This window comes from Chelonia mydas, chromosome 1, assembly GCF_015237465.2.
Source record: "Chelonia mydas isolate rCheMyd1 chromosome 1, rCheMyd1.pri.v2, whole genome shotgun sequence".
NCBI lineage: Eukaryota > Metazoa > Chordata > Testudines > Cheloniidae > Chelonia > Chelonia mydas.
Window position 1 is genome coordinate 80,475,180 of NC_057849.1, and position 24,898 is coordinate 80,500,077.

Below are 24,898 nucleotides of genomic sequence, written 5' to 3' on the forward strand. Positions count from 1 at the left end.
CACACATGATATTAAAACACTGTGATTTAATTATTAACCAATCAGGATGCTTTCCCTATGTTATTAACCAGCTGTAATTGATATAATAATACTTAAAATTAGTCATTTTGCTGTGAGAATAATATAAACTAAGTATTTCCCCTGTCATACTGTTTAAATATGAATACATAGTACTACAGTAAATGAAACAACAAATTCACACGACTGTGGCTCTTTTGGGTAATGTTGATCTCTAATTTGGCTCCTGAACCACTGCCATCTGATGATCACTGCCGTGGACAGTTTAAGTTCGAGGGGTCTCTAAGATAGCCTCTGGAAGTGCTCTCTGTTCCATGCATAGGGGACATGAAAGTCCTGGGAACATGGAGAAGGGAGGACCTATATTAATGGAATAGGCAGCCCTTTAAACACAGGGGAACCAAATTGTTTGCATAAAAATAAAAAAAGAATCGATTTGGGGAGTATAGGAGTGGTGAGCATAGGAATTTATAAACATGAGTAAACCCGTGGAACATTTAAAACTATGAAAAATATTACACCACCATCGTATAAATGCATGCTGTATTTCCACCTTGAATGCTGCACCATCGAGGATAACGAAGTAAAACTTTCCTTCTTTTATAGTTTCAACCTGGATATGTTCCTAACACAGGACAAGTTTATTACTATGTATGAGTGTGTGGTAAGAGATTGCAATTGACATTTTTGAGCAAAAACCACCTGTTGCCTCCAAAGCCTGGGGTCCTCTGGCCGCCATGAGTGAATTTTTTTCTGGCGAACCCCCGGTAAAAGGGGTTCATGAACCCCAGTTTGGGAACCACTGATTTAGTGGAATAACCTCACCCTTCCTTAGAGATCACTGATTTTTAACTCTGAAATGCTTGATTCTTTTGACATCAATTTCATTGTAAGCCAGCTTGATAAATGAGTGTTTGTAGAGAAAGAAAGATCAAAGAACGTCAGTGAAGCAATTAAAATATTTTTATTGGTAATTCAGATTGTTTACACTGTAACAACCACAAAAGTTGCTATTTTAGTGACCACAAAAAGCAAAATATATAATTTATTTTACATGGTTAAACACGGCAATAAAGAAAAAAAATGATTTTACATTTTCATGCAGGTACACACAACATTCCACTGCTAACCATCTGTGTCTTGGTATAACCAGTACATGTCTATTAAAAGCTGTTTGGGATAGTGAAATACCAACAACATACAATGGAGACTATGTACTAACACTGTATTTGCATTTGATTTTTCCTGAATGCAGTACCAGTGTATCAGTGCAATTGACCCAGCATGAAACCCACTTCACTCACATAAGGCACGATGTGGATGGAGTGCAGAGAAGATGAGGAGGTGAAATCCAACCGCTAACTCATGGCCAAAGCACAAAGCTCCTGCGTAGCTCCCATGGGTGGTTGGTATCAAAGGCCAGGGCAGGCTAAGCTTCCCCATCCCCAGGCCATGGCCCTACCCATGTTCCACCGTGAGGCCCTGCCTTTCTCCCCCTCTCCCCTGAAGCCGGTGACGGCTCAGCTCTAGCGGCGGCCTGGAGCTTGGGCTTGCCGGTGGCCGGTGCTCAGGCCAGTGGCTTGGCCCAGCGCTGGGGCTGGCCAGTGGCCTGGGGCTCGGGGTGGCGGGGGTAGGGCTCCTCCAGCCACTGGGGGTGGGAGGGCTTCGGGTCTCTAGCTGTAGGGAGGGGGTGCTGCGGGCAGAAGGGGTAGGGCTGGTGGCTTAGCCTCCCTGAAGCGGGGTTCACCTGCCACCCATGAGGCTGTTAATCTAGCCTAGGGATTGAAATAGAGTTTTAAGTCCCTCTGTGGACATTGCACAGGATACCAGGGCTGAGGGATGTGGGATCCTTTCTCTGGCTCCCTGTCATGTTGGCCTGCTATGCCAGGCTGTGCCGGGATAGTGCACAGACCTTTTCCATGGTACCTAATGGTGTACAGGTGCCCCATATGGCTGATAGAGGATACATGAGATTTCTGCCAGCCTAGATGTTTACACCAGAGCTAACCTCACTTCCTTTCACCTCATCACTAATATAGATAACTCTTCATGCTTGAAAACAAAATTTGCATTTACTATTTATTCAAGGATGATAGGACAGGTAGCAAATTGCAGATGGATATTTTAAAAGCTCCAAGTGGTGGCCTAACTGCTCTTACCGAAGCCAATAGTTAAACTTCCATTGACTTGCCAACACTGAGCACTCTTGAAAATCCCATCCTTCGTATCTTGGTTTCTAGCTAGAACAGATTCTCTTGTGTTTTCCCTTGTATTTTTTTTAACCCATGTAAGCAGCAGGTTTTGTTATTACAGGGAAAATATAGTTGCTGGAAAAAATACTGCTTTGTAAATACTGGAAGTTACAAAAAGTTTTCTATTAAGTATATATTATTTTCTGAAAAGTAGGCAGTGCACATGCCCTTTGTCTACAATACCTAAATGTCTGGGCCTATGAGGGTTCAATTTAACTAGGAACTAGTCCAGGAAAAACAAAAAAAACCCATGTTACACAGTTGTAGAATACAACAGCTACATTTCACACAGAAATAAAAATAATATACATGTACAATATTGTAATGATATAACTTTATGAAAATAACACTGACCAGTATCAAATTTAGGATTTAGTTGGTTACCCATTTTTAATATATGAAATGCATTTCACAGAAATAATTGTTTTTCATTTGCATTAATTCACGTCTCAATGTGAAAATTGATAAAATAAACAGTGTGTTGAACATTCATAATATTTACATGGTATACTAGTCAAATTATTGACTTCTTGTGCACAAGAAAAGGAATTATTTTTACTTTAAAAAAACCTATTTTTCTACTTTAGGAATTGGCAGAACACATCTTGAATGACTTCTGTTTCTGTTTAAAGAAATAACCCCCCATGTAGTTCATTCCATTAATTTATGGTAGTTGGGTTTATGGGCAAAGGGTGATGAAAACAGCTACCTAATGATGGAAAACACACCCCACCCACTCACCCCCCAGATCCTCAGCTGGTGTAAATAGGCATAACTCCAGTAGTTTCCAGTGGAGCAACACCAATTTACACAGGTTGAAGATCTGATCCAAACTGTTTTTATCCTGAGAAGATTTAAGGCACTTTGTGGACAAGGTGTACAAGGAATTCTTACACTTGAAGGTAGGAAAATTCCTGAGTTTGACAAATACTCTATTATAATAAAGTATGGTGTGTGCTGAAAACATTTCTCACTTTCAAAATGCTTTCTGTTGATATTTGTAGGAAACGCTCATGATTTGCTGCTTGAAATGTGTTAATAAGTTTTTTTGGGGAATCTGTGACAAATCAATTGGAGATGCAAAGCCAAAGAGTAATGCTTTTTCTAAGCCTAATATTGGTAACTTGTACTAGCAAAAGATTTAACGCATGAGTTGCTTGGATTAAAATATTTTAAAAGACAAGCATTAGTCTGCTATGCATACACAAAATGTGAACTGCTCCTGGCAATACACATCTTGTTTACCACAGGCATCTTTATCTCTATATTCTTGTAGGGTCCTGCCCATATTTTAATATTTTACATTTAATTATACTTCACTAAAATATTTACAGACGTAGAAACTAATCACACATGTTATTAACACATGGAAAGAAAAATCATTTTATAACAATGTCAAGAATTACTGTATGATGTAGTACTAGCCTTTTAAGTACAGTTTGTGAATATTTTCTTAAAGACCTAGCAGAACTAAATACAATTAGAACCCAAAATGCTCTGTCTACCTCTGCTATATTTTGTACTATCTGCTATATTAAGGGTTCTTTTCCCCAACCATCATTTAGATTGCTTCTGATTTTTCCCATGACAAATCAATTTCATTTGTAATCTCTAGAAAAGTAAACTTGGCTAAACTACAGTCAGTTACTTAAAGGCCCATTATTTAAAAGGGGTGCTGTAAACTTGAGATCTAATCAATTTAAAAAATCATTAATTTCAGCTACTATGCAGAATTTCTGTGGTTCTGCAATCTTATTTTCCTCCATTTAAAGATGTTTTTCTCCTCTAGTATGTGAAACACTATATCAGATAACTGGGCAAACAGTGAAATGGACTATTAAAAGTGCTGCCACAAATTCAAGATATAAGCAAACTGATACGGGAGAACAAGATTTGTCGTAACCTTAAATGTTACTTGTAGTAGGTAAAAGTATTTAGACAGAAGTGTGATTTTTAACTTGACTGTATCCCATTAGTATTGTTCTCAGCTAGTAGTGTAACACTCCTGATAAAAGTACTTTTTTTTTTTTGTTTGAACGGTGCTATGAAGTAGTTTGGATTTGATTTTTTAAAAAACAATTTAGACACTCAATCTGCTTTACATAGATAATACATTGAGTTATATACAATATTGGCTTTGATCCAACAAAAGATATGGTTTGCTATTTACTAAGAATTGTGACTCCAGTTCCTAAGGAGTTTATAATGAACACAAATGACTGATATACCGGAAGTGAGGATGGTCTGGAATTGCTGACTCCAAAGAATTTAAGTGCTTTAAGAATTAGTTGTTGTTTCTGCTGCTGTTCTTCGTGTTTTGCAAGTGGCTAATGATACCATGCATAATTATGAATGTTATGTAACTGTGGGGAATCAATTTTTTATTTACTTTTTGTGCAAACAGAAAACTGGATTTTTCAAAAGTTCTACTATCTTAATCTATAACAGCAATTGTCACTCAGACTCAAATAAAGGCACTGAAATTAATTTCACAGGATACACTTTTTTATGATGAACTGTACTTATTACTGGAGCGGAAATGATCATATCCATGATCATCAGCTTTGAACTTAAAGCAGGATTGTTTTTCCTCCAGGGACAGCATGTCTTTGGATTGGCACCAGCAACACAAACATGACTGTTTTAAATAAAAAGAATCATCATTTTACATCTTTCTGTTATGCACATTTTTGCACAATGCATTGAACTATTGCTATTACCCAGCCTCGACTGAGAATTTAGGGGCCATTATAACTGTTGTACAGTAGGAACAACAATACGCAGCCCCCTAAAAGCCTGGGTTGAACGTGGCCTGCAATTTTTAATGTATCTGGAAATGGAGTGAGAGATTTTGTATTTTCATTCTTCCTGTAATCCTTCTTTTAGTTTTATACCTACGGGTGTTATAAGACCTGAGTGCACCTCTCACACTTGATTGTGATTTTTACCAAAAATTGTGTGATTTCCCCCTTTCTATTTCAATCTAAAGCTAGGAAAGAGAAATTATTCCATTCAATCCTTCTGCCAATGCAGGACTGGTCTGTGGGAGTTGGGGACAACTTGTAATCCGTGAAGAATTCCCTGCCTCATGGAATTTTTCTCTCCCACTGTCCAGCAGTTTCCAAACCTAGGACCTGATCCTACAAGTCTGTTCTGATGCTGCATGCTCCTAATTTCAATGGGTGGTCCATTTGTGGGGAGAGCTTTCAGAACCGGGCCATCATTACAGATAGGACCACAAGACAGTTGGAGTCTGACACTAAAATCTCATTAAGACGTAATGACAGTTAATCATAGAATATCAGGGTTGGAAGGGACCTCAGGAGGTCATCTAGTCCAACCCCCTGCTCAAAGCAGGACCAAATCTCCAATTTTCGCCCCAGATCCCTAAATGGCCCCCTCAGGGTTTGAACTCACAACCCTGGATTTAGCAGGCCAATGCTCAAACCACTGAGTATCTGACATTATATTCTCTTGAATCAGAGGAGGGAAATGAGACAAGAGTGGGTTGTAATTTGTTTGACCAAATGAAATTTCATCAAACTAAAATGTTATGAACAAGGTTTTTTGGTCTGAGAGGGGCAAGGGGAAGAAAACAGGGAAAGAACTAGAGACAATGTAAGAATAGCCAGGTGACGAGGGCACTCACATGGGATGGGGGAAACCCAGTAGCTTGGTAATTAGAGTGCTCACTTGCAGAACAGGGATTGAACCTGGGTTGCCCACATTCCAGGTGAGATGCCCTAACCATGTGGCTATTCTGAGGTGGGTTGCTCTCTTTCACACACAGTTTTTGAAAGGCTCTGTTTTGTTCCCCATATGACTAAAAACCTTGGCATTTTTCGAAACCTTGAAACTTTTCATGAAACAGAATTGTTTTCTGACCAGCCCTAATAATTTGTCTTTGGACTCATGAAGTTTTAAGGCTCATTCTGTATGACAGGAATAAAGACCAAAGCGTACACTCCTGAACTGCCCTAAGAAAATGATTTACCATGCATGAAACCCACATCAAACTATTGAGTGAGTTCTTGCTCCAGCTCAAAAAGGGCAAATAGACCATAATTTATAGTTCACAAAGGGTGAAATGCAGCATGTGAGCAAGGTGCATCTTGCAGGATCAGGTCCTATGCAGAACGCCTGTACCAGGCCTGTGCATCTTTTAAAGTTCTGTTTGAATCTGAAGGGGTAAGTCCTTGCTTAGCCCTGAAGGGGTAAGTCCTGGCACATGTCCCTCTGCATGGAATGAATTTCATGCAGAGAGAACATGTTTTTCTAATGTGGTGAAAAGCAGCCTTAGACGGCCTCTTACCTTAAAGCAGTTTTTGAATCTTTTGCTCACCAAATACAGGGCTATTGGGTTAATGCAGGAATTCAGCGAAGCCATGTTAATACCAATGTAGTCCAATACAAGAAAAAAGCTGTGTGAAAATTAAAGTAAATGTGATTCATACACTACTTCCTGATCATGCTTATTGAAGGGTCACAGTTGTAAACATCAGGCTCAACCCTGGTATGATTTCCTACTAAGTATGGTAACAGTAATGCTGGCTAACTATGTGAATGGGTTATTCAGAGGAAAATATTGTGCCTCATAGCACAGTTTTGGATAGGAGGAGTCAGTCTTTGTTATGGTGATTACAAAGGGCCTGATCACCTCAACCTGTCAGAGGGAGATGTGGAGGAGAAAATCTTCATGAGGTTTTCTTCATGGAGATTTATTCCAGTTGTTCTAATGGGAAGAGAAGGGGAGGCAGGGTTTTTGCCTTGCAGAATCAGTAATAAGGCCCACAAATCCTACAATATAGATTCCACTGGTTAGGGCCATCTGTGTAGAGGCGCTGTGTCCTTGGCGTACCTCACCACAACCTTAATACACAACTGTAGTGAAGCTGTCCTGTGGGAACTTCTGCAAAAAGTGGACTCCTCTTTGAGGACTCCCCTGAAAGGGGGAATTGCACTGCTTTCTGCCTTGGACTGCACTAGTTCACCCTCCAGTAGCTCAGGGCAGCAATGAGGGGATGATATGCCTCTCCCTGATCCCAAACCCAGCCTACCCTGTCCCTCTGCATGGATCTCTGGACTGACAGAATGCCCTTTGCAGGTTCCTGGGGAAGCAGGTGGGGGAATGCTGCCACTGAGGCAGACAGACCCCTTCACATATGGATCCTGAGAATGACAGGGTCAGTCTCTAACTATGAAGTAAAGGATTATATTTATCATCAGATCACTGGAGCATTTCTTCTCCTCCCTCCCCCAGAGCCTGCCCGTCTAATGCCGCTGGCCAGGCTGCTTAGTAACAGTGCATTGCACAGTCACGGACAGTGTTCCCTCTAATTTTGCAGAATGAATTTTGTTATGTGCACCAATATGGAGGTGATATGTCACACATCATCTCCATATTGGTGCACATAACAAAATTAATGTGGCAGGGGTGGGGCTGATGGGTTCGGAGTGTGGGAGGGTGAGGTCTCCGGCTGGGGGTGCGGGCTCCGGGGTGGGGCCGGGGATGAGGGGCTCAGGCCTAGGGCAGAGGGTTGGGGTGCAGGGGGGAGGGGTGAAGGCTCCAGCTGGGGATGTGGGCTCTGGGGTGGGGCCAGGGATGAGGGGTTTGGGGTGCAGGCTGCCCCGGGGCTACAGCGGGGAGAGGATTGCCCCCAGCTCTCTATCCCTGCAGCATCACTTGGGCTCAGGGGGAGAGGCACCTCTCCCCCGGCCACAGCAGCTCCGAGGCTGAAGGAGCGTGTCTCTCCCCGCTGTGGCAGCTCCAGGGTTGGGGCCACGGGAGAGGTACCTCCCCCCTGGCAGGTCTGGGCCAGGGCTGGTTTAGGGATGCGTGAGAGGCACCTCTCCCCTGCCTACAGCAGGTCTGGGGCTAGACTGGGGCCGGCAGGGTGTGGCAGGTCTGGCCTGGGTTGGGTTGGGGCTGGGGGAAGGTGCCTCATCCCTGGCAGGTCCAGGGCTGGGCTGGGGCCAGTGGGGAGAGATGCCTCTCCCGCTGCGGCAGGTTCAGGGCTGGGGGAGAGGCATCTTTCCCTGCCGCAGCCCTGAGCACCTGCACAGCGCTTAATAGGCTGCTCCGCGGCCACACAGCTTAGAGGGAATTTAGGTCATGGGAAAGACCTAGACTATGTCTACACAAGCACTTTTGCTGTTAAAACTTTTGTTGGTCAGGGATGTGAAAAAAACATGGCTCTGACTGACATAAGGTACACCAAGAGAAGCGTTGGTGTGGACAGCTCTATGTCAGTGGGAGATGCTCTCCTGCCAACAGAGCTACTGCCATTTGTTGGGGTGGTTTAATTATGCCGGTAGGAGAGCTGTCTCCCATCAGCATAGAGCAGCTGTAGGGGAGATCTTGCAGCTGCAGCAGTACAGCTGTGCTGCTGTAAGGTCTCTAGTGTAGCCATAGCCCTAGGTTCAAATCCTGGGCCTAGTCTTTTGTTACCCTGAGGGAGGAGGGATTGCTTCATGTGGCTCATGAGTGACTCCTCTGGCTTTATTAGAGAAATGAGTAAGGCCTCTCAAGGAAGCTCACTGTTGACAGCTCATGATTTTATTGTGAGTCTCATGATATTTGGCTCTTGTCTTAGAACCCTGGCTCCAGGAGTCATGTGAATATATAAGAATCTTGGCTTTCATTTTTTTTTTTTTTGAAGGGAAGTTTCTAGTCTTCAGGGTTGTGGAGAAAAGCTTGAATATGTGACTCAAGCGTGCCTCAAAGGTTCAAAAACCAGAACACAAATCAACAGAACTGGAAATGTCATGTGTTTATAAAATCCCCTTATTTCTAAGACAGTCATGACTTTGAAGGGCCTGGCTCATGATATGTGAACCCTTGGGGTCAGCAATACTAGAGCTCCCTCCAGTCTTTATAAGCCAGGAAAAAATAGTAATGTCAAAATGTCCAGCGTGTAGGGTGTAAAGCAGAGGGATCTTCAGCCACTGAGAGAAAATCCTTTCAACAGGAAAACCAAATACAAAAGCATGCTTAGGGAGAATACATAAAGTTAATACTGGGTGGGTATTTTCCTTACAAGCCTGTTATCTTATTCAGCCATAACAGTCTTACCTCAAAAGTTCACATCTATTGGGGTCTCTTTGATCATATATAGTGAGCTTCAAAATCCTACTTAGGTGAAGGGGGAGCCAACACAGGGCAAAGACAACCACCAGACAGAACACATTTTTGGCCACCTCGCGTCTCTGGAAACGAAATTGAAAGGAACTGGGTTAAAGTGTCTCTCTTGATCTTTTATTATTCGCTTCTAAAACCAAAATATACGATACCATAGAAGTGCAAAAATAAATATCAATGTGGTACATAGGTGAAGTTCAGTGTTCCCTCTAATTTTGTACATCCATGGGCGGAATGAATTTTGTTATGTGCACCAATATGGAGGTGATGTGTGACACATCACCTTCATATTGGTGCACATAACAAAATTCATGTGGTGGGGCCGAGCGGTTCGGGGTGTGGGAGGGGGCTCAGGGCTGGGGCAGAGGATTGGGGGTGTGGAGGGATAAGGGCTCTGGGTGCAGGCTCTGGTGTGGGGCTGGGGATGAGGAGTTTGGGGTGTAGGATGAGGCTCAGGACTGGGGCAGAGGGTTGGGGGTGCAGGGGGGTGCGGGCTCTGGGGTGGGGCCAGGGATGAGGGATTTGGGATGCAGGCTGCTCCGGGGTTGCGGTGTGGAGAGAGGACCCCCTCCCCACCAGTCCTCTTGCCGCAGGAGCTCGAGGCTGGGGGAGAGGACCCTCTGGTCCGTGCTGAGGCAGGTGGAGTGGGGCGCCTCTCCCCGCTGCTGCAGGTCTGCGCTGGGGCAGGTGGGGAGGGGTGCCTCTCCGTGTCACTGCAGGTACGTCCTGCGGGAGACACACCCCTCCCCACTGGGGTAGGTCCGTGCTGGGGGAAAGGCACCTCTCCCCACCACAGCCCTAAGCCCCTGTGCGGGGCTTAATAGGCAGCTGCGAGGCCGCACAGCTTAGAGGGAATTTAGGTGACATTTAGAACATTGTAATTTTTTTAAAATTTTAATTAATTTTGAGATCTTTAACTATTGTAGCTGCTGTTCACAAATTAATCATACCTATAACATATCTGATCATGTTCATGGATCAACTGTGAAAATTCAAGGGGTCAATACATACACTCACTTAAGTTACAGGTGGAAAAGAGGTTAGTTATCCAGTCCATCCCCCTTTAAAGTACAGATATTTTTCACTTGTATATTATCTAGTGCTTTTCTCTCTGGTCTGCTTTTAAAGATCTTAAGACACATAAATTACAAATATATTCATATAGGTGAACCTTTCTTATTTACACTAATGACATTGCAAATTAGTGTACAAGCTAACAAACAATGAAGAAAGCAAAAATTTCAAATATATTTTATTTTAAAAATGTAGTTTAGGTTTAGTTACTTATAATTCTTCATAGTACGCTAGTAAACATTGTGTAATATATTTTGGAATGAAGGTTTTTGCTAATATGATACCTGACTACAGCACTGCAATGTTGCCAACTCTCACAGTTTTATCATGAGTCCCACAATACTTGGTGTCTTTCTTAAATCCCAACTTCTGGAGTCATGTGAACACATTGCAATCTCAGCTTTCATATAAAAAAGGTTTTAGCCCTCACGGTTGCAGAAAAAAGCTTAAAAATGTGAACCCTACAGACCCTAACTACAAAAGACAAAAACAACTCAAAATTGAGTAAAGTCTCAGGATTTTTAAGACAATCTCATAATTTTTGAGGCCTGATTTACAATTTTTGAACAGTTGGGGTTGGCAATATTACTCATAAATGTCTCCTAAGAAGCAAGGTGTAGCCTGAAATTTCAGTGTGCACTAATTATGTGGTGCTTGAATTAGTGAAGCTTCTACTGTAATCTCATATAAAACTCAGCAGTGTTTTCATGTGCATATTTTTACCTGTTTTAAGTGGTCATTTAAAGCAATCTGCATTCCACTTTTCTTTCTTAACATCTCGCAGGTCATCAGAGTGTAAAAAAGTGCTGTGATGGCCAACGGCAAACAGAAATAAAAGCTAAACAGCCACCAATCTTTAGCTGTCTTGTAAAACTAGGGGGGAAACAATCAGAAGTGTTAGGCCTTCAGTTTGGGGTGTAGTAAAGAGAACATTTATACAGGAACAATGTGCAGCATTTTGCAAGGCTGAATTAACTATCTGTTAATCCTTCTAACAGCACGAATGAGATATAAGTATTATTGTCCCTTTTTACAGATGAGGAAACAGAGAGATTAAGGAATTTGCCCAAAGCCACACAATAAGTCAGTGACAGAGTTTCTGTACACCCTGCTACTAAACACTGAATTTAATAATTAATAAAAGTAAAACTTAGTAAGTTTTGTACTTTTAGACCGTTGAGCAAACTAGATACAGATATTGTTTAAGAGAAAGGACTTGTTTAAAAGAGAAAATATCTTACCTGCATAAAGGATGTTTTTTGTGTGGGATGAAGCATACAGATTCTAAGATGCTTTCCTTTATAGTCCATAACAATCATATCAAAACCTATAGCTTCAGGAACAGCTAAGACTACTGACATAACCCAGATCAATACAATTTCTACAGCAGTCCACTTTGGCACTCCAATTCCTTTGATGCGGCTCCAGGAAGCAACTGCTCGATACCTAAATATCAACAGTGGACACTTATTACATTAAGGGCTAAATTATGCCCTCTATTCAACTGATATAAACACGTCAATGCTGTCATATCAGTTGAACAGAGAGCAGAAGTTGGCTGTATGGGTGTATTTCATATTATCTAAATGACTTTAAAAGAAAATATAGAGTTGGTAACAATGAAACAGGTCTCACCTATCAATACTGAGGGCACACAAACTTAACACAGTGATGCCCACTGATGCCTTTTGAATGAAGGGTACCAGTTTGCACATTTCAACTCCAAAGGGCCAGTCCTTTGCAAGGAGCTGCGAAAAGAAAATACCAGGTATGATTAATGTAATTATAAACACTGAAATTGCTAATGTAACATGAACATTTCTCTGGGATGATTTTCTCTTAGTGTATTTAACGTTCAATGAAGCCCTTTAGGAAAGGGAACTTATATATTTGGGAATCTCTGCCTTAGAATATACCAGCAAGATTTGTATGATCATTATGCAACAGTTCTACCAGGCAATCCAAAGGGTACATTCCCTTGGCAGTCTTGATAGGAGCTGTGCTTAGCTGGTCTCAACTGAGCGTCTCCTTCTTCTGTTTGAATTAGCATGAATCATCATTGGAGAATGGGATCACAGGTGCCGACTCTGTGGGTGCTCCAGGGCTGGAGCACCCATGGGGAAAAAATGGTGGGTGCTGAGCCCCCACCGGCAGCCAGCTCCCCCCGCACTCCTCAGCATCTCCAGCCCACCAGTGGCCCCACCGATCAGCACCTCCCCAGCCCTCCGAGCACCTCCCATCTGCTGCGGAACAGCTCCACAGCATGGAGGAGTTGCTGCGGGGAGTGCGGAGGAGCGGGGCGGGGGGAGGGGCGGGGTGCACTCGCGGGAGGGCTGCCTCCCCCCCCGGAAAATTAGAATGTTGGTGCTGCTGACTGGGATGTGCATTGAGGGCTCAGCCCTGACCTACTGGAGCCTCAAGGATCCAACTCATTATCCTTCTGTTTTAACTTCTCCAACTTCATTTTTAATAGTAATCATCCTGCTGGTGGAGAAGGACCATGGGATGTTGCTCCTTATTTGGCTTGAGTGTTCATTGCTTTCCCTCTTGCAAATGATCAGGACCAATCCCTATTTGGTAGAAATGCAGGAAGTAATCTGAGATGAATCATAACTCAGAAAGTTCTATCACCAGATACAAGTGGTCTTTTGTTGAACATTTCTCCAGTGAGACTGTATATACAACACACCATCTCCAAGAGTACATTTAGAATAAGATAACAGAGATGGTTTTTGATTTTTGTTTTGGTAGCTTTCCTGGGTCTCACACTTTGATATATTTAAAATTTCCTGCCAGGTCATATTAGAGAGGATTATTTGTTACATACTTCAGTCATAATAAATCTTAGGGGCACATTTAGGGTCATTGGGAAGAACAGGCCTACTACATGAATAAATAGCTCATGGATTCAGAGAGCGTTTTCAACATAGCTGAAACTGATGAGCTATTTGCTGCAACTTTAGTTTAACATGACCCGATGTATCGACTATATCAGTGGTTTTCACCCTTTTTTTCATTTGCGGACCTCTAAAAAATGTCAAATGGAGGTGTGGGCTCCTTTGGAAATCTTACACATAGTCTGTGGACCCCCAGGAATCCATGGACCACAAGTTGAAAAACCACTGTTCTATGGTAATGACAAACTTTTGCGGATCCTTTTTTGTGGACCCCAGGGGTCTGGGGACCACAGATTGAAAACCACTATACTATGCTGTAAGCTGGACTGATGCTCCAGATTTATGTCATAGCATGAGCCAAATCTTTCAAATCCTCATTGAAGCAAGTCCATCCACAATAGAGGAAATACCAGAAAGGATAGTGACAGAGGGTGTACAGGAAAAGAGACTCTTTGAGATTGGGTAAGTAGTCATGTTATTGAATCCTTTCTGAACAGGTCTAATATTCATAACTATCTACAAATGTCTTGTGGGCCTCTTGTAGATTGTGATCTACAAGATACAGAAGCTCAGGAACACGAAGCAGTCACTGCCAACAAGGAATTACATCCCTCCGTTATTTTTTTCTCTCTCAACTGAGTTGCAGAGTTAGGGATGTTTCCTTCAGAATTAGGCTTATAACCAGGGAATAAATGAAGCATTCTAGTTTGTAAATTTTGTGGTAATAGGGGGATCAAATTATTCTTAACTCAAATCCAGAGTAAACATTATTCAGGAAAATAATGTTTGTACATAACAGTATTTATTCTTAGTAAAGTAGAGCCCTATGTACTTACTGCACTAAAAGTTTTATACTGTAATAAATAAAATGTTAATAAGATTCAAAATGGAATATTTACAAAAGAGAAGACTGTTTTCCTAAAGGAGATTTTCTTCTACAAACAGTTTGGATATAGGAAGTATATTCCTGGGAATGGGAAAGAAACAGAAATACAGGTATCTAAATATTTTCATGAGCCAAACTGAAGTGAAAACAAAAATAATTCATTACATGCCAAAGTGGTCTCCGCCAGCACTTTATATTAACCCAACTTATGTGGTGATATTTTGATTGCCACATAATTTTTAAAGAATAAATTAATACCAAAAAAAAAAAAGGAGAGTATGCATTACAGAATGATGTAAATCATACCTAAGAAACCTCGTTCTTTTAAACATGCCTTATTTGTATCTAAACCATTAATAGTAAATACATATTCGGAAAGGGTTAGATTGTGTATTTAGGTACAGCACTGAGTAGGCGGGTAATGTGTAAACTGCACAACTCCAGGGAGAGTCCCAACAGGAATTGTGACTCAGCCCCGCTTGTGAGTTATAACTCCTCCCCCGCATCCTCTTTGTTCTGTGTGGGAAGGAGGATGTTAGAAATTTGCTGCTGGTTACAATATCCCGTATGTTGGCTCAGGTGTGCTTTCCTGCAATTAGGGGGTTGGTGCCAAGGCTCCGTCTATTCCTGTCTTCTTTCTCTGGCAGGATGATAAGCAGATATGTAGTGCCTGCTTGCTCCTATGTACCTAGACCCAAGCTCTGATGAGCGCATGCAGGACTGTATATAGCAGGAATTCTTATTCTCTTATACAGGTGGGTAGCCAAAGGTACAAACGAACAGTTATTTAGCACTTGCTTTTCAAAGCTTCAAAAGCCCAGAGCTATGTGCAAAAAAGTGCATGCACCTGTGTGCCGAATTCATGAACAAAATTGCACCTCACAATCCATGTACATACATAAATCTGAATTTCCACCTGATGTACTGAATACCAAGATAAACAATGAAGGCAAAGGATTTTTCAGTCTTTCATAGGAACAAGTGTTTCAAATTATAGATTTTGCCAATAAACTATTCTTAATGACTGAGATGAATTACACAATATTTAATTGAAGCACTTGTTTAATATTTTAAGTTTATTAAGATTTATTTAGCTGTTGGGAGCCAGGACTTGCTTTTTAGACATAGATGGGTTTCTTTTTCTCTAACCAAGATGAGGGTGTCTTATTTAGTCTAGTTGATGAGAAATGTAAATCTAGTTATGTTCAGAAAATCATTTCTTTTGTTTTAATTTCATTTTCTCTCTGTTTATAATTCTTGTTTGTGTTAAGATTATTACTCTAAGGGTAATTACATGCAGATACCCCCAAAGAGAAAAGAACCCCATAAACTCTAAGGAGAGGTGTTGAAAGGTAAACAGTTGTGGAACCTACATTCCCCTGGCACTCTTGGACAAGAAGCATGGATGGATGTGTTGGCTCTCATTGAGTTGTGTTGCCATTAGGCACAAACACAAGAGGAGAAGCCAAAAGGCTAAGCAGGAGATGAGAATTGGTGGTGGTGGTGGTCACAGGCACATATGTAATGAGTGAATAAGTGTACAGATAAGCTGACAAAAACTTTACACTATATTTACAAAATCTAATGGTATTTTACAAATATAAATGACCCAGATTAAGTTCCTTGGAAAATGGCATATACACTGCATGGAGAAATGTCCCAAATCTGATATGTTAGAGACATAGGACCCAATTTTGCATCCACAAATAGGCCTTTGCTACATGGGGAAATTGACCAGAATAATTACTGTGGAATAAATTATTCTGGAATAGCTGTCCAAGAACAGCTCTCCATGTGGATACACTACTCCAGACTAAAGCCAGTCTTAGGGCTAATCTACAGTGCAGCTAATCTGTTGTAGCTAAACTGATGTAGCTGCGCTGCTGGAGCACATCTGGTGAAGTCATGCTATGCTGACATGAGAGCACACTCCCATCAGCGTAATTACTCCACCTCAGACGCTATGTCAGTGGGAGAGAGTAACTTATGTCACACCGACAGGTGTCTTTTTCAGACTCCTGAGGGACATAACTGACATTCACTGAAGTGGTAGTGTAAACAAGCCCTTACTCTGGGACAGAGTGTCCATATGGGGAATATTCCAGAATAGCTATTTCAAAATAATTTATTCTACCATAGCTGTTCTGGTCAATGTCCCCGCCTAGACCAGGCCACAGGTAAAACCTCCAATGAGCGCATAAAGAAGCCCGGGGCTGAGCAGCTACACTTCAAGCCCTTAATTTGCTCTTATGAAAATACCTATATTACAGAGAAAGCAGCATAAAACTATAGTCTTTGGGGGCATAAGTTTTCCATGCTTGGTCTCTGTCTAGAGCTGAGGTTTGCAAAATCTCAACAGAATTGGTGCAGACACTGCAAAGAGTGAAAATACTGTGCATTTCCCATTATAGAAAAAAATGACAACTTTTTCTACAGCTGAAATGACTGGGGGCTAATAGCTAAAATTTGGAATGGTAATAGTCCTCACTAATGAGAAGTACCTTGGCTTGGAGAAGTTAAGAAATGCCAAACTGATTATCGCCCAGGCAATCTTAATTTAGGCTCTTTGTGTACATGCATTATGATTTTTGACTACGTGATCACATACTAGATTTTCCATATGACCCCTGTGTCTTTCCGTGAACAGACTGGATGAACATAGGGCCAAATTAAAGTTGCACGGCAACTATAAGCATGGTGTTTCCTAACTTTTGAGTGCTAAAATAATCACAGAAAAGAGGATTATCATATACCAGGCCAGACTGAGCCTTGGCTCACTGGCTTGTGTAGTAAGCCTTGTGGCCCCTTAGCTTTGCTGCCCAGGAAGAGCCCCAGAATGTACTTGTGACTGAAGAGTGGCAATTGTTTTTCTACTCTTCCCCCACATTTGTTCTGGGGGGAAGTAATCTGTGACAGTCCCTTGCCAGGTGCAGATTTCCCCCCTGCCCCATGTTGGCTCAGTTTTGCCAGCCAGTGCATGACTGGGGAGGGCAGAGTCAAGGCTCCATCCCACCCACCCACTTGTGATCTGGGAAAGTAGCAGTCGTGAAGAGTGAAGGTCCAGGAAGCTGCACAAGAGGCCCCTGTGCGGAAGACTAAATCAATAAAACCAAATGGAACATAATAATATTATGTAAGTATAAGAGAATGAATATTACAAACTACAACACATGTGTATTGAAAGTTGCAGAAGAAATTGTATGAGATTATATTATGGTATTTGTGAAATGGTATCTATGTAATTAAACATCATAATGAATACACACAAGAGGTAGACTTAACGTTGTGCATCCAACTATAAGTATGGAATCTGTAGACTTTTGGGTGTTCCATTTTTCACTTAATGTTCTCTTAGCATCTTTTAAAAAATTTTATCTAAGAGTGCTTATCTGATAGCTGTCATCATAGCCAATGCTGGGGCCTGGCCTAGGAACCTCCGCAACTACACTCTTAGGCTGAAAGCTGTCAGACTCATGCTTTGTGGATTGAGCACAGAGGGGAACTCATAACACTCAATGACCCACACTTTAAATGGCCCTGTAATTCCCCAAACTTCTGTGTTTCTGTCATGCTCATGGACCATGCAGAAGGACATCTCCAGAGGGCTCCACCTGGCACTTTGGAAATGGAAAAGAGATATGGTTGGCACACCATAGTTCCAAAAGGCCAAATTGCTGCATAGGACAGTGGTAGCCTCCCTGTACTCTGCGGTAGTAGATCTGCAACCACAGCCTTACTGTTCCCCGGGTCCTGCAAATCCCCCGTCTGCATTTTTTGTGCATATTTTCTTGTTTGCTTGAGCTGTGCAACGTTTTCCACTTTTCATAATGCCCCACTTTAAAAACTTAGCCAATATTCTATTATCAAGTGCAATATATTAATAAGTGCTTTTTACCCATTACATGTTATTTTGTCTTATAGCTTAGCTGATATTTGATTATCTTTAGATAGCTTCAGGATAAGTGATTTGAATTTTCAAGACAGGCACAGGTGTCTGTGAACTTTTTGGCTTTTTAGGAACTTACTAGACAAGAATATCTCAACCTAACCGCACCAAGCTCATCATCAGAAGTAAGCTCCCCAGAAACCAGGACACACCAATTCAAAGCGGCACCAGACCCTACCATAACAACCGATGCAAAACTTGCAGACATATCTCCACTGCTATGATGATCAACACCCCCCACAACACACCTTTGAAGATCCATTGGTCCTACGCCTGCCTATCGCAATATGTGGTGTACCTCATCCAGTGCACTAATACCTCCATAACATCTACATGGGTGAAATCAACTAATCACTCACTCTTGAATGAATTCACGCAGAGAAATGATAAAACACAAAATATCACCTCTGGGCAGGTTTCAGAGTAACAGCCATGTTAGTCTGTATTCGCAAAAAGAAAAGGAGTACTTGTGGCCCCTTAGAGACTAACCAATTTATTTGAGCATAAGCTTTCGTGAGCTACAGCTCACTTCATCATATGCATACTGTGGAAAGTGTAGAAGATCTTTTTATACACACAAAGCATGAAAAGATACCTCCCCCCATCCCACTCTCCTGCTGGTAATAGCTTATCTAAAGTGATCACTCTCCTTACAATGACAGGTTTCAGAGTAGCAGCCGTGTTAGTCTGTATTCGCAAAAAGAAAAGGAGTACTTGTGGCACCTTAGAGACTAACCAATTTATTTGAGCATAAGCTTTCGTGAGCTACCGCTCACTTCATCGGATGCATACTGTGGAAACTTATGCATCCGATGAAGTGAGCTGTAGCTCACAAAAGCTTATGCTCAAATAAATTGGTTAGTCTCTAAGGTGCCACAAGTACTCCTTTTCTCCTTACAATGTGTATGATAATCAAGTTGGGCCATTTCCAGCACAAATCCAGGTTTTCTCACCCCCCCCCCACAAACCCACTCTCCTGCTGGTAATAGCTTATCTAAAGTGACCATTCTCCTTACAATGTGTATGATAATCAAGGTGGGCCATTTCCAGCACAAATCCAGGGTTTAACAAGAACGTCTGAGGGGGGAGGGGGGATAGGAAAAAGCAAGGGGAAATAGGTTACAAAGAAGAGCTCTGTGTAGCTCCAAAGCTCAGCTCTTTCACCAACAGAAGTTGGTCCAATAAAAGACACAGAACTGAATCACAGAATCACCCACCTTGTCTTTCTTATATCCTGGGACCAACATAGCTACAGCAACACTGCAAAAGGTATCTTGAATTCATCATGCTGAACAGCTCACACAAAATCTGTGCTTTGTGCAAACTCTGAAGTATCTACTGTGGATCTGTCTAGTTCTGCTAGGTACTTTTTTCATGCACTAGGGTGGTATTTCACTTTCACATTGGCTACTGTAAGCATTGTTAAGAAAGCTATTAGCAATGGTAGGTTTTTGAACACAGCAATTTCCTTCACATTATTTTCCAAATAGGTGCCCTCTCTGAATGTCACTCTAAAGGTCTGGGTCAGTGGTATTATAATTGCTCCAAATCATGAGTTAAAACTGATGAGTTTGCTGCCTTTACAAAAATGAAACACTTTGTTAGCCTCTACTTTTCTCATTCCACTAAGTGACAGGAGATTTTGATTACAGGCCATTTCACTATAATCTGCCTCAAATGTTATAAGGCTTTTTGGGCTCATCTCTGCAACTGAATTAACAGGATTGTGAAGTTGGTAAACGGACACTGTCAACTCAGATTTGGCACATAATTTACATTATGTAAAATAAGCTTTTACCAAATCTCAGGCTAATAGAAATGTATGTTTCCATTAGCATTCATTTTAAAATTCCATTGGATTCAGTTGTTTTTAAACAAATAAATAGTACACTGAGGTGTTTGCAAATGCTGTGGCCACAAGAATCTTAAAGGGAAACTGACTTCAGTGCCCAAGATGAAAGAGGACAGCAAAAAGCATTCAAACACACAAAATAGTGAAGAATAAACTGGATTTTTAAAAATTCTCCATAGGGGTTAATGCTCTAAAGTCATTAGTAATACAGGTAAATGTGTTTATAATATAATTTTAAATAATATCAATTAAATATCACTTCAGTTTGGGAACTTGCTTACAAAGCATGGAGTAATGGGTTAGCAGCTCTTGACAATAGTAGGACCTTTTTGAAATGGCAAGTCCTGAATGTGCAAAGTGCTTGGTATAATTTAGTATGCTCTCTGACCCTTCTGTCCTCCCACACGATAATATATTTCATGAAAAATCAATCAAGATAAGAATAATATATTATTGCTTGGGGGATGGGGGTGGGGTAAGCTGTGACAGCCCTTGCCAGGTGTTTTTTCATTTCTGAAAATGTCAGTGTCACTAGAACATCAAATTCCTGTACCAAAAAGTCATGTTACTGACAGTTTTTCTTGGATTTATACAGGGTACTTGTCATTTTGTCCATTCATCGTTTTTACTTTTCAAAGCAGTTTTTTAAAAAAAATTAAACACCTATTGTTTAACACATACCACCTGCAGCCAGAAAATTACCACCCCCTTATGTAGAAAGGCCGATAAATATACAGTGCCGTGATGGTCTAAAACACTGAGTCAAATTCATCCCTGGTATAATTCTAATGAATTTGACTCTAAAGTCTACAACAGCCACTGAAAGAATACTCCAGTATGTCTAGAAAGCATGACCTATGAGGGAAGATTGAAAAATTTGGGTTTGTTTAGTCTCGAGAAGAGAAGACTGAGGGTGGACATGATAACAGTTTTCAAGTACATGAAAGATTGTTACAAGGAGGAGGGAGAAAAATTGGTCTCCTTAACTAACCTCTGAGGGCAGGACAAGAAGCAATGGTCTTAAACGGCAGCAACGGTGGTTTAGGTTGGACATTAGGAAAACTTTAACTGTCAGGGTAGTTAAGCACTGGAATAAATTGCCCAGGGAGATTATGGAATCTCCATCATTGGAGATTTTTAAGAGCAGGTTAGACAAACACCTGCCAGGGATAGTCTAGTCTAGATAATACTTTGTCCTGCCATGAGTGCAGGGGACTGGATTAGCTGACCTCTTGACTTCATTTCCAGTCCTACAGTTCTATGATTCTATGTTTAGAAGGGTAAAGATTATGGGATTCCCTTCAACGACCTCTCAGAGTGAGCACAAATCATACCAAGGACTAACTTAAAAGCCCATCTTTTCAACATAGCATTCCCAAATTAAAATAAGATCCAAGTCCAAAACTTCTAACCTGCTGGTGGGGAAAGGAGTGGAGAAAACATCTGCTTGTTTACTTTGAGTAACCTCTGTAAGGTGTTCAGATATTTAGACTACAGCAACTATCTTTTGTATAATCACTGTCCAGCACAATGTGCCCTGATCTTGACTGGAGACTCTGAATGGACCAGTAATATGAATTAATAATCATACCCTACAGAGACTGGGGTAGAATAGAAAGATTTTTTTACACTCTCTACTATTTTTATTACAGCTTTATGTAAAAGTCATAAGGATGGCAGCAGCACTTGACGTTCAGGTAGAATAGTCCCACTCAGAACAAGCCTTTCACTCCCTGCTCTGGGGCAGAGGTGGGAAAGAGAAAGCTGCAGAGGAGATTTCAGGCCAGGCCACTGGGCTTTGGCACAGGGTACGTTCTTTACAGGGCTAAGGATGGACCATTCCCCCTCCAATTTGAGAACCAGGGCCCAGAGCCACATGCAGGTATTTAGGGGCAACTGCCATTGCTATGTGCCTAAGCCAGTTTTTCTTTGCCCCTTCTCTCCGGAAGGAAGCCAACATTCAGCAAAGCACTTAACAGGTTGCTTAATTTTAAGCAGGTGAGTAAACCCATCCCTAATCAGCAAAGTAAGCCAATTAGATTATTCACCTGCTTAAAATTAAGCACCTGAAACCCCCCCTCCCCCTCCCCATTTCATCCCCGGCTGAAATTCACCCCGGTGCATAGGACCAACAGGCACATGTAAGGAATGCATGTTCTTTTTGCTACTCCTCTACGGGGGGGTGTGTAAACAAAATCAGCGGCCCCTTTCTTGACTGATTTGTATTAGATCTAGGGCAGTAGGTGTGCCTTTGAGACAGCCGGTGTTTATTTTGATTTTTTGTATGGTTTTAGGACACCGTGCGGCCTAGAGGTGGTAACGCTGTTGCTGCCTGCCTGGCACGTTGTGGAACAACTCCTGCCAGCCGCAGCTGCCCGGGTGGGGGAGAGCTACCTAGCGGCCCACCTCCGGCCATTCAGCCGGGGAGCCGGTCTACCAGGCCGGCGCAGGCTCCCTTACCTTGTACACGTTGACGGGGATGTCGATGGTGATGTGGAGCAGGTCCCCCAGGGCCAGGCTGGCGATCAGGATGTTGGGGCCGTTCCTCATGCACTTGTTCTTGTAGATGATGCGCAGCAGGGTGGCGTTGCCGATGATGCCCAGCACGAACACCAGGCAGGACACCAGCGTGTTGATGTACTTGAACGTCTCCTTCACCTCCGTCTGCCCGGTGCACATGGGCGGAGACGGCGAGCGGGCTCGGCCGCCGCCGGGCACAGCCGAGCCGGACGCGTTGGAGGCCGAGCCCTTGAGGCCGGGCGTGCGGGCGGTGTGGGTCACCGCGGCCCCCGGGGAAAGGGGGCTGTGCTGCGGGGCGCCCCCCGGGCGCGGGGACCCCTTCTCCTCCCAGGCGGCGCAGCAGCTGAGCAGGAGCGCGGGAGCGAGGAGGCGCCAGAGGCCGGGTCGGTGCATGCCGCTGCCGGGAGCGGGGCAGAGCCGAGCGGCGCCGGGTCACCCTGCAACAGAGCGACAGGAGACGGGGATCAGCCCGGCCGCGGGTCTCCGGGCGCAGCGCCAGCCCCGCCGCCACAGGCTGTCTACACGGCAAGCGAGACACCCGCGGCTGGCCCGGGCTGAGTCCGGCTCGGGGGAAGGGGCTGGGGCAGTGCAGTGTAGACGTTCCGGTAGGACCCTCGCCGGGTCACGAGGGGGGAGCCCTTCTCCCCGCACTGAGAGGAACATTTAACGCGGCTCAGAGGGGGGTCCCTCCTGCCAAACCGGGGGGAGGCTTTAAAAGGAGAGGCGCCAGCCCCCCCACCCCTTACAAAACGCACCGAGCCCCGCGGAAACCCCGCTTCCTTCCCTGTCCCGGCCAATGCCCCTTTCAGAGAGGGAGCACGCCGCGGTCTCCCTCCCTTAGCCCGAGGCGGGCGCGCTCGAGGTCTGGAAACGGCGAAATACAGGCGGTGAAATGCCGCTTGGCACCGACCTTCGTGGAAACGTCAATTGCAACTAGCGAGAGGAAAACCCCAGAAACAATCGGAGCGGAGATTCCCACCGCATCGCCCCCCCGCCTTAGCTGCCCAGGCTTGCAGCCCTCACCCCCGTCCCTCGGGGGGGGGTTCCTCTCAGCCCCTCCGCATCCTGTATCAGTTCAAAGAGAAGCCCCAAGGTTTCTTTTCTCCCCCCCAGGGAAGAAAACGCGTGTCCAGTGGCTCGTCCTCAGCTTGCTGTAAACATCTATTTACCTTTCAAATCCTCCCAGCACAAAGCAGCTGCCAAGGGCTGGTTCCTGCTTCCCAGCGCTTGCCTGCGATTCAGCACCCGCGCTCGGAAGGACGCTGCCTGGCGAGCAGCAGCTTGGCGCTGCCGCCGCAGGAGGGACTGGCTCTTGCGAAACGAGTAAGTGGATGTCGGTAGCAAAGCAGCCTCTCCTTGCTCTTGGTGTGCGCCTAAATCCAGTGAATTAGGCGAATCGTTTTGTTTTTTTTTTAAATTCAGTCACATCTTTCCCATCAATCACTGCCAGACTCCACCCGGAGTCCCTCCTACAGAGCAACAAACTTTCGTCCTGTCCCTTTGCCAGACTCTGGCTCCCCCAGATGCCTGGAGAGCATCAACAGAAAGTTTCCTGCTAGCAAAGGCACGTAAGGGTCAACTGTGGCCAAATCTGCCAGCTAAATGGGCCGCTTAAATGGTTGATTTCGTATTGGGTTAGAGAGTTTTAAAATGATCTGGCCACATACAAATAAAATAAAAAAAAGTTAATTCAGTTCTTCTAGGTTCCTAGAGCAGAGGTTCTTACAACACATTTTTGGTGGCCAACTTTTGCTGGTGGCCAGTCTGATAATTTTTCTTAAAATACTTAACTTTAGGAAAAACAAATAAATATGCACATATACATGCCCAAATCATTGTAATTTGTTTATGTAGGATTTTTTTTTTTGCAAACTCAACAATAAAAATAATATACAGTTGTCTCTATTCTTTACTGACCCTAAATAGAATAGAAACACAAATAAGGTGCTTTGCATTTTTTTGTCTTTTTTTCCTTGTTTCTTTTGCCTTTTTTGGTTGCTTATTTAAGACTTGCTAGCTACTAAGTCTGCTGTGAAAAGTGATATTAACAAACATACAAATATCACTTTTCACAGCAGACTTACACAGCCCTGGCAAGCCCAGGGACAAATTAAGCCCAGGATGGGGAGGTGGCTACAGAGGCAGCTGGGGCCAGGGACAATGGGGTCCTGGGGGAGGCAGCAGTAGCCAAGGGTGATGGGGAGGGGGGAAGCTCGTGCCCAGAGCCTGCCACCCTGCAGCCAGGGAATGGAGCCCAGGGGACAGGGCCTGGGGATGGAGCCTGAAGCACTGTGGCTGGAGCCTGCCACCCACTG

At 43.3% G+C, this 24,898-nt stretch overlaps 1 protein-coding gene and 1 long non-coding RNA gene across 5 annotated transcripts in view; one reads left to right on the forward strand and one right to left on the reverse strand.

The window, feature by feature from the left end:
- Positions 1-962: 962 nt before the first annotated feature.
- On the reverse strand, positions 963-24,157 carry EDNRB (endothelin receptor type B). Of its 3 annotated transcripts, none has more exons than XM_037895624.2 (8): positions 23,753-24,157; positions 22,524-23,020; positions 12,118-12,230; positions 11,724-11,928; positions 11,206-11,355; positions 9,343-9,476; positions 6,583-6,691; positions 963-4,908 (listed from the first exon to the last, which is right to left on the reverse strand). In XM_037895624.2, the coding sequence occupies exons 2-8, from the start codon at positions 22,974-22,976 to the stop codon at positions 4,777-4,779; spliced, it is 1,296 nt and encodes a 431-aa protein (XP_037751552.1). In that variant the 5' UTR covers positions 22,977-23,020; positions 23,753-24,157; the 3' UTR covers positions 963-4,776. The 3 variants fall into 3 exon arrangements, with proteins under 3 accessions (XP_037751552.1, XP_043390300.1, XP_043390296.1); XM_043534365.1 differs by lacking the exon at positions 23,753-24,157 and adding an exon at positions 23,494-23,554; XM_043534361.1 differs by lacking the exon at positions 23,753-24,157 and adding an exon at positions 23,339-23,441.
- The window catches only part of LOC122463603, a 46,837-nt gene continuing 45,703 nt past the window's right edge, over positions 23,765-24,898 (forward strand). For both annotated transcript variants that reach the window (XR_006287115.1, XR_006287114.1), the window contains exon 1: positions 23,765-23,906. This is a non-coding gene — a long non-coding RNA (uncharacterized LOC122463603). The remainder of the gene's footprint in view (positions 23,907-24,898) is intronic.

Coding starts and splice junctions, on each gene's coding strand:
- EDNRB (XM_037895624.2), bottom strand. CDS start 22,976: ATGCACCGACCCGGCCTCTGGCGCCTCCTCGCTCCCGCGCTCCTGCTC. Junction 9,477..11,205: donor TAAATGACCACTTAAAACAG/GTAAAAATATGC, acceptor TTTCGTTTCCAG/AGACGCGAGGTGGCCAAAAA. Junction 6,692..9,342: donor AATAGATGTGAACTTTTGAG/GTAAGACTGTTA, acceptor ATTTTCACACAG/CTTTTTTCTTGTATTGGACT.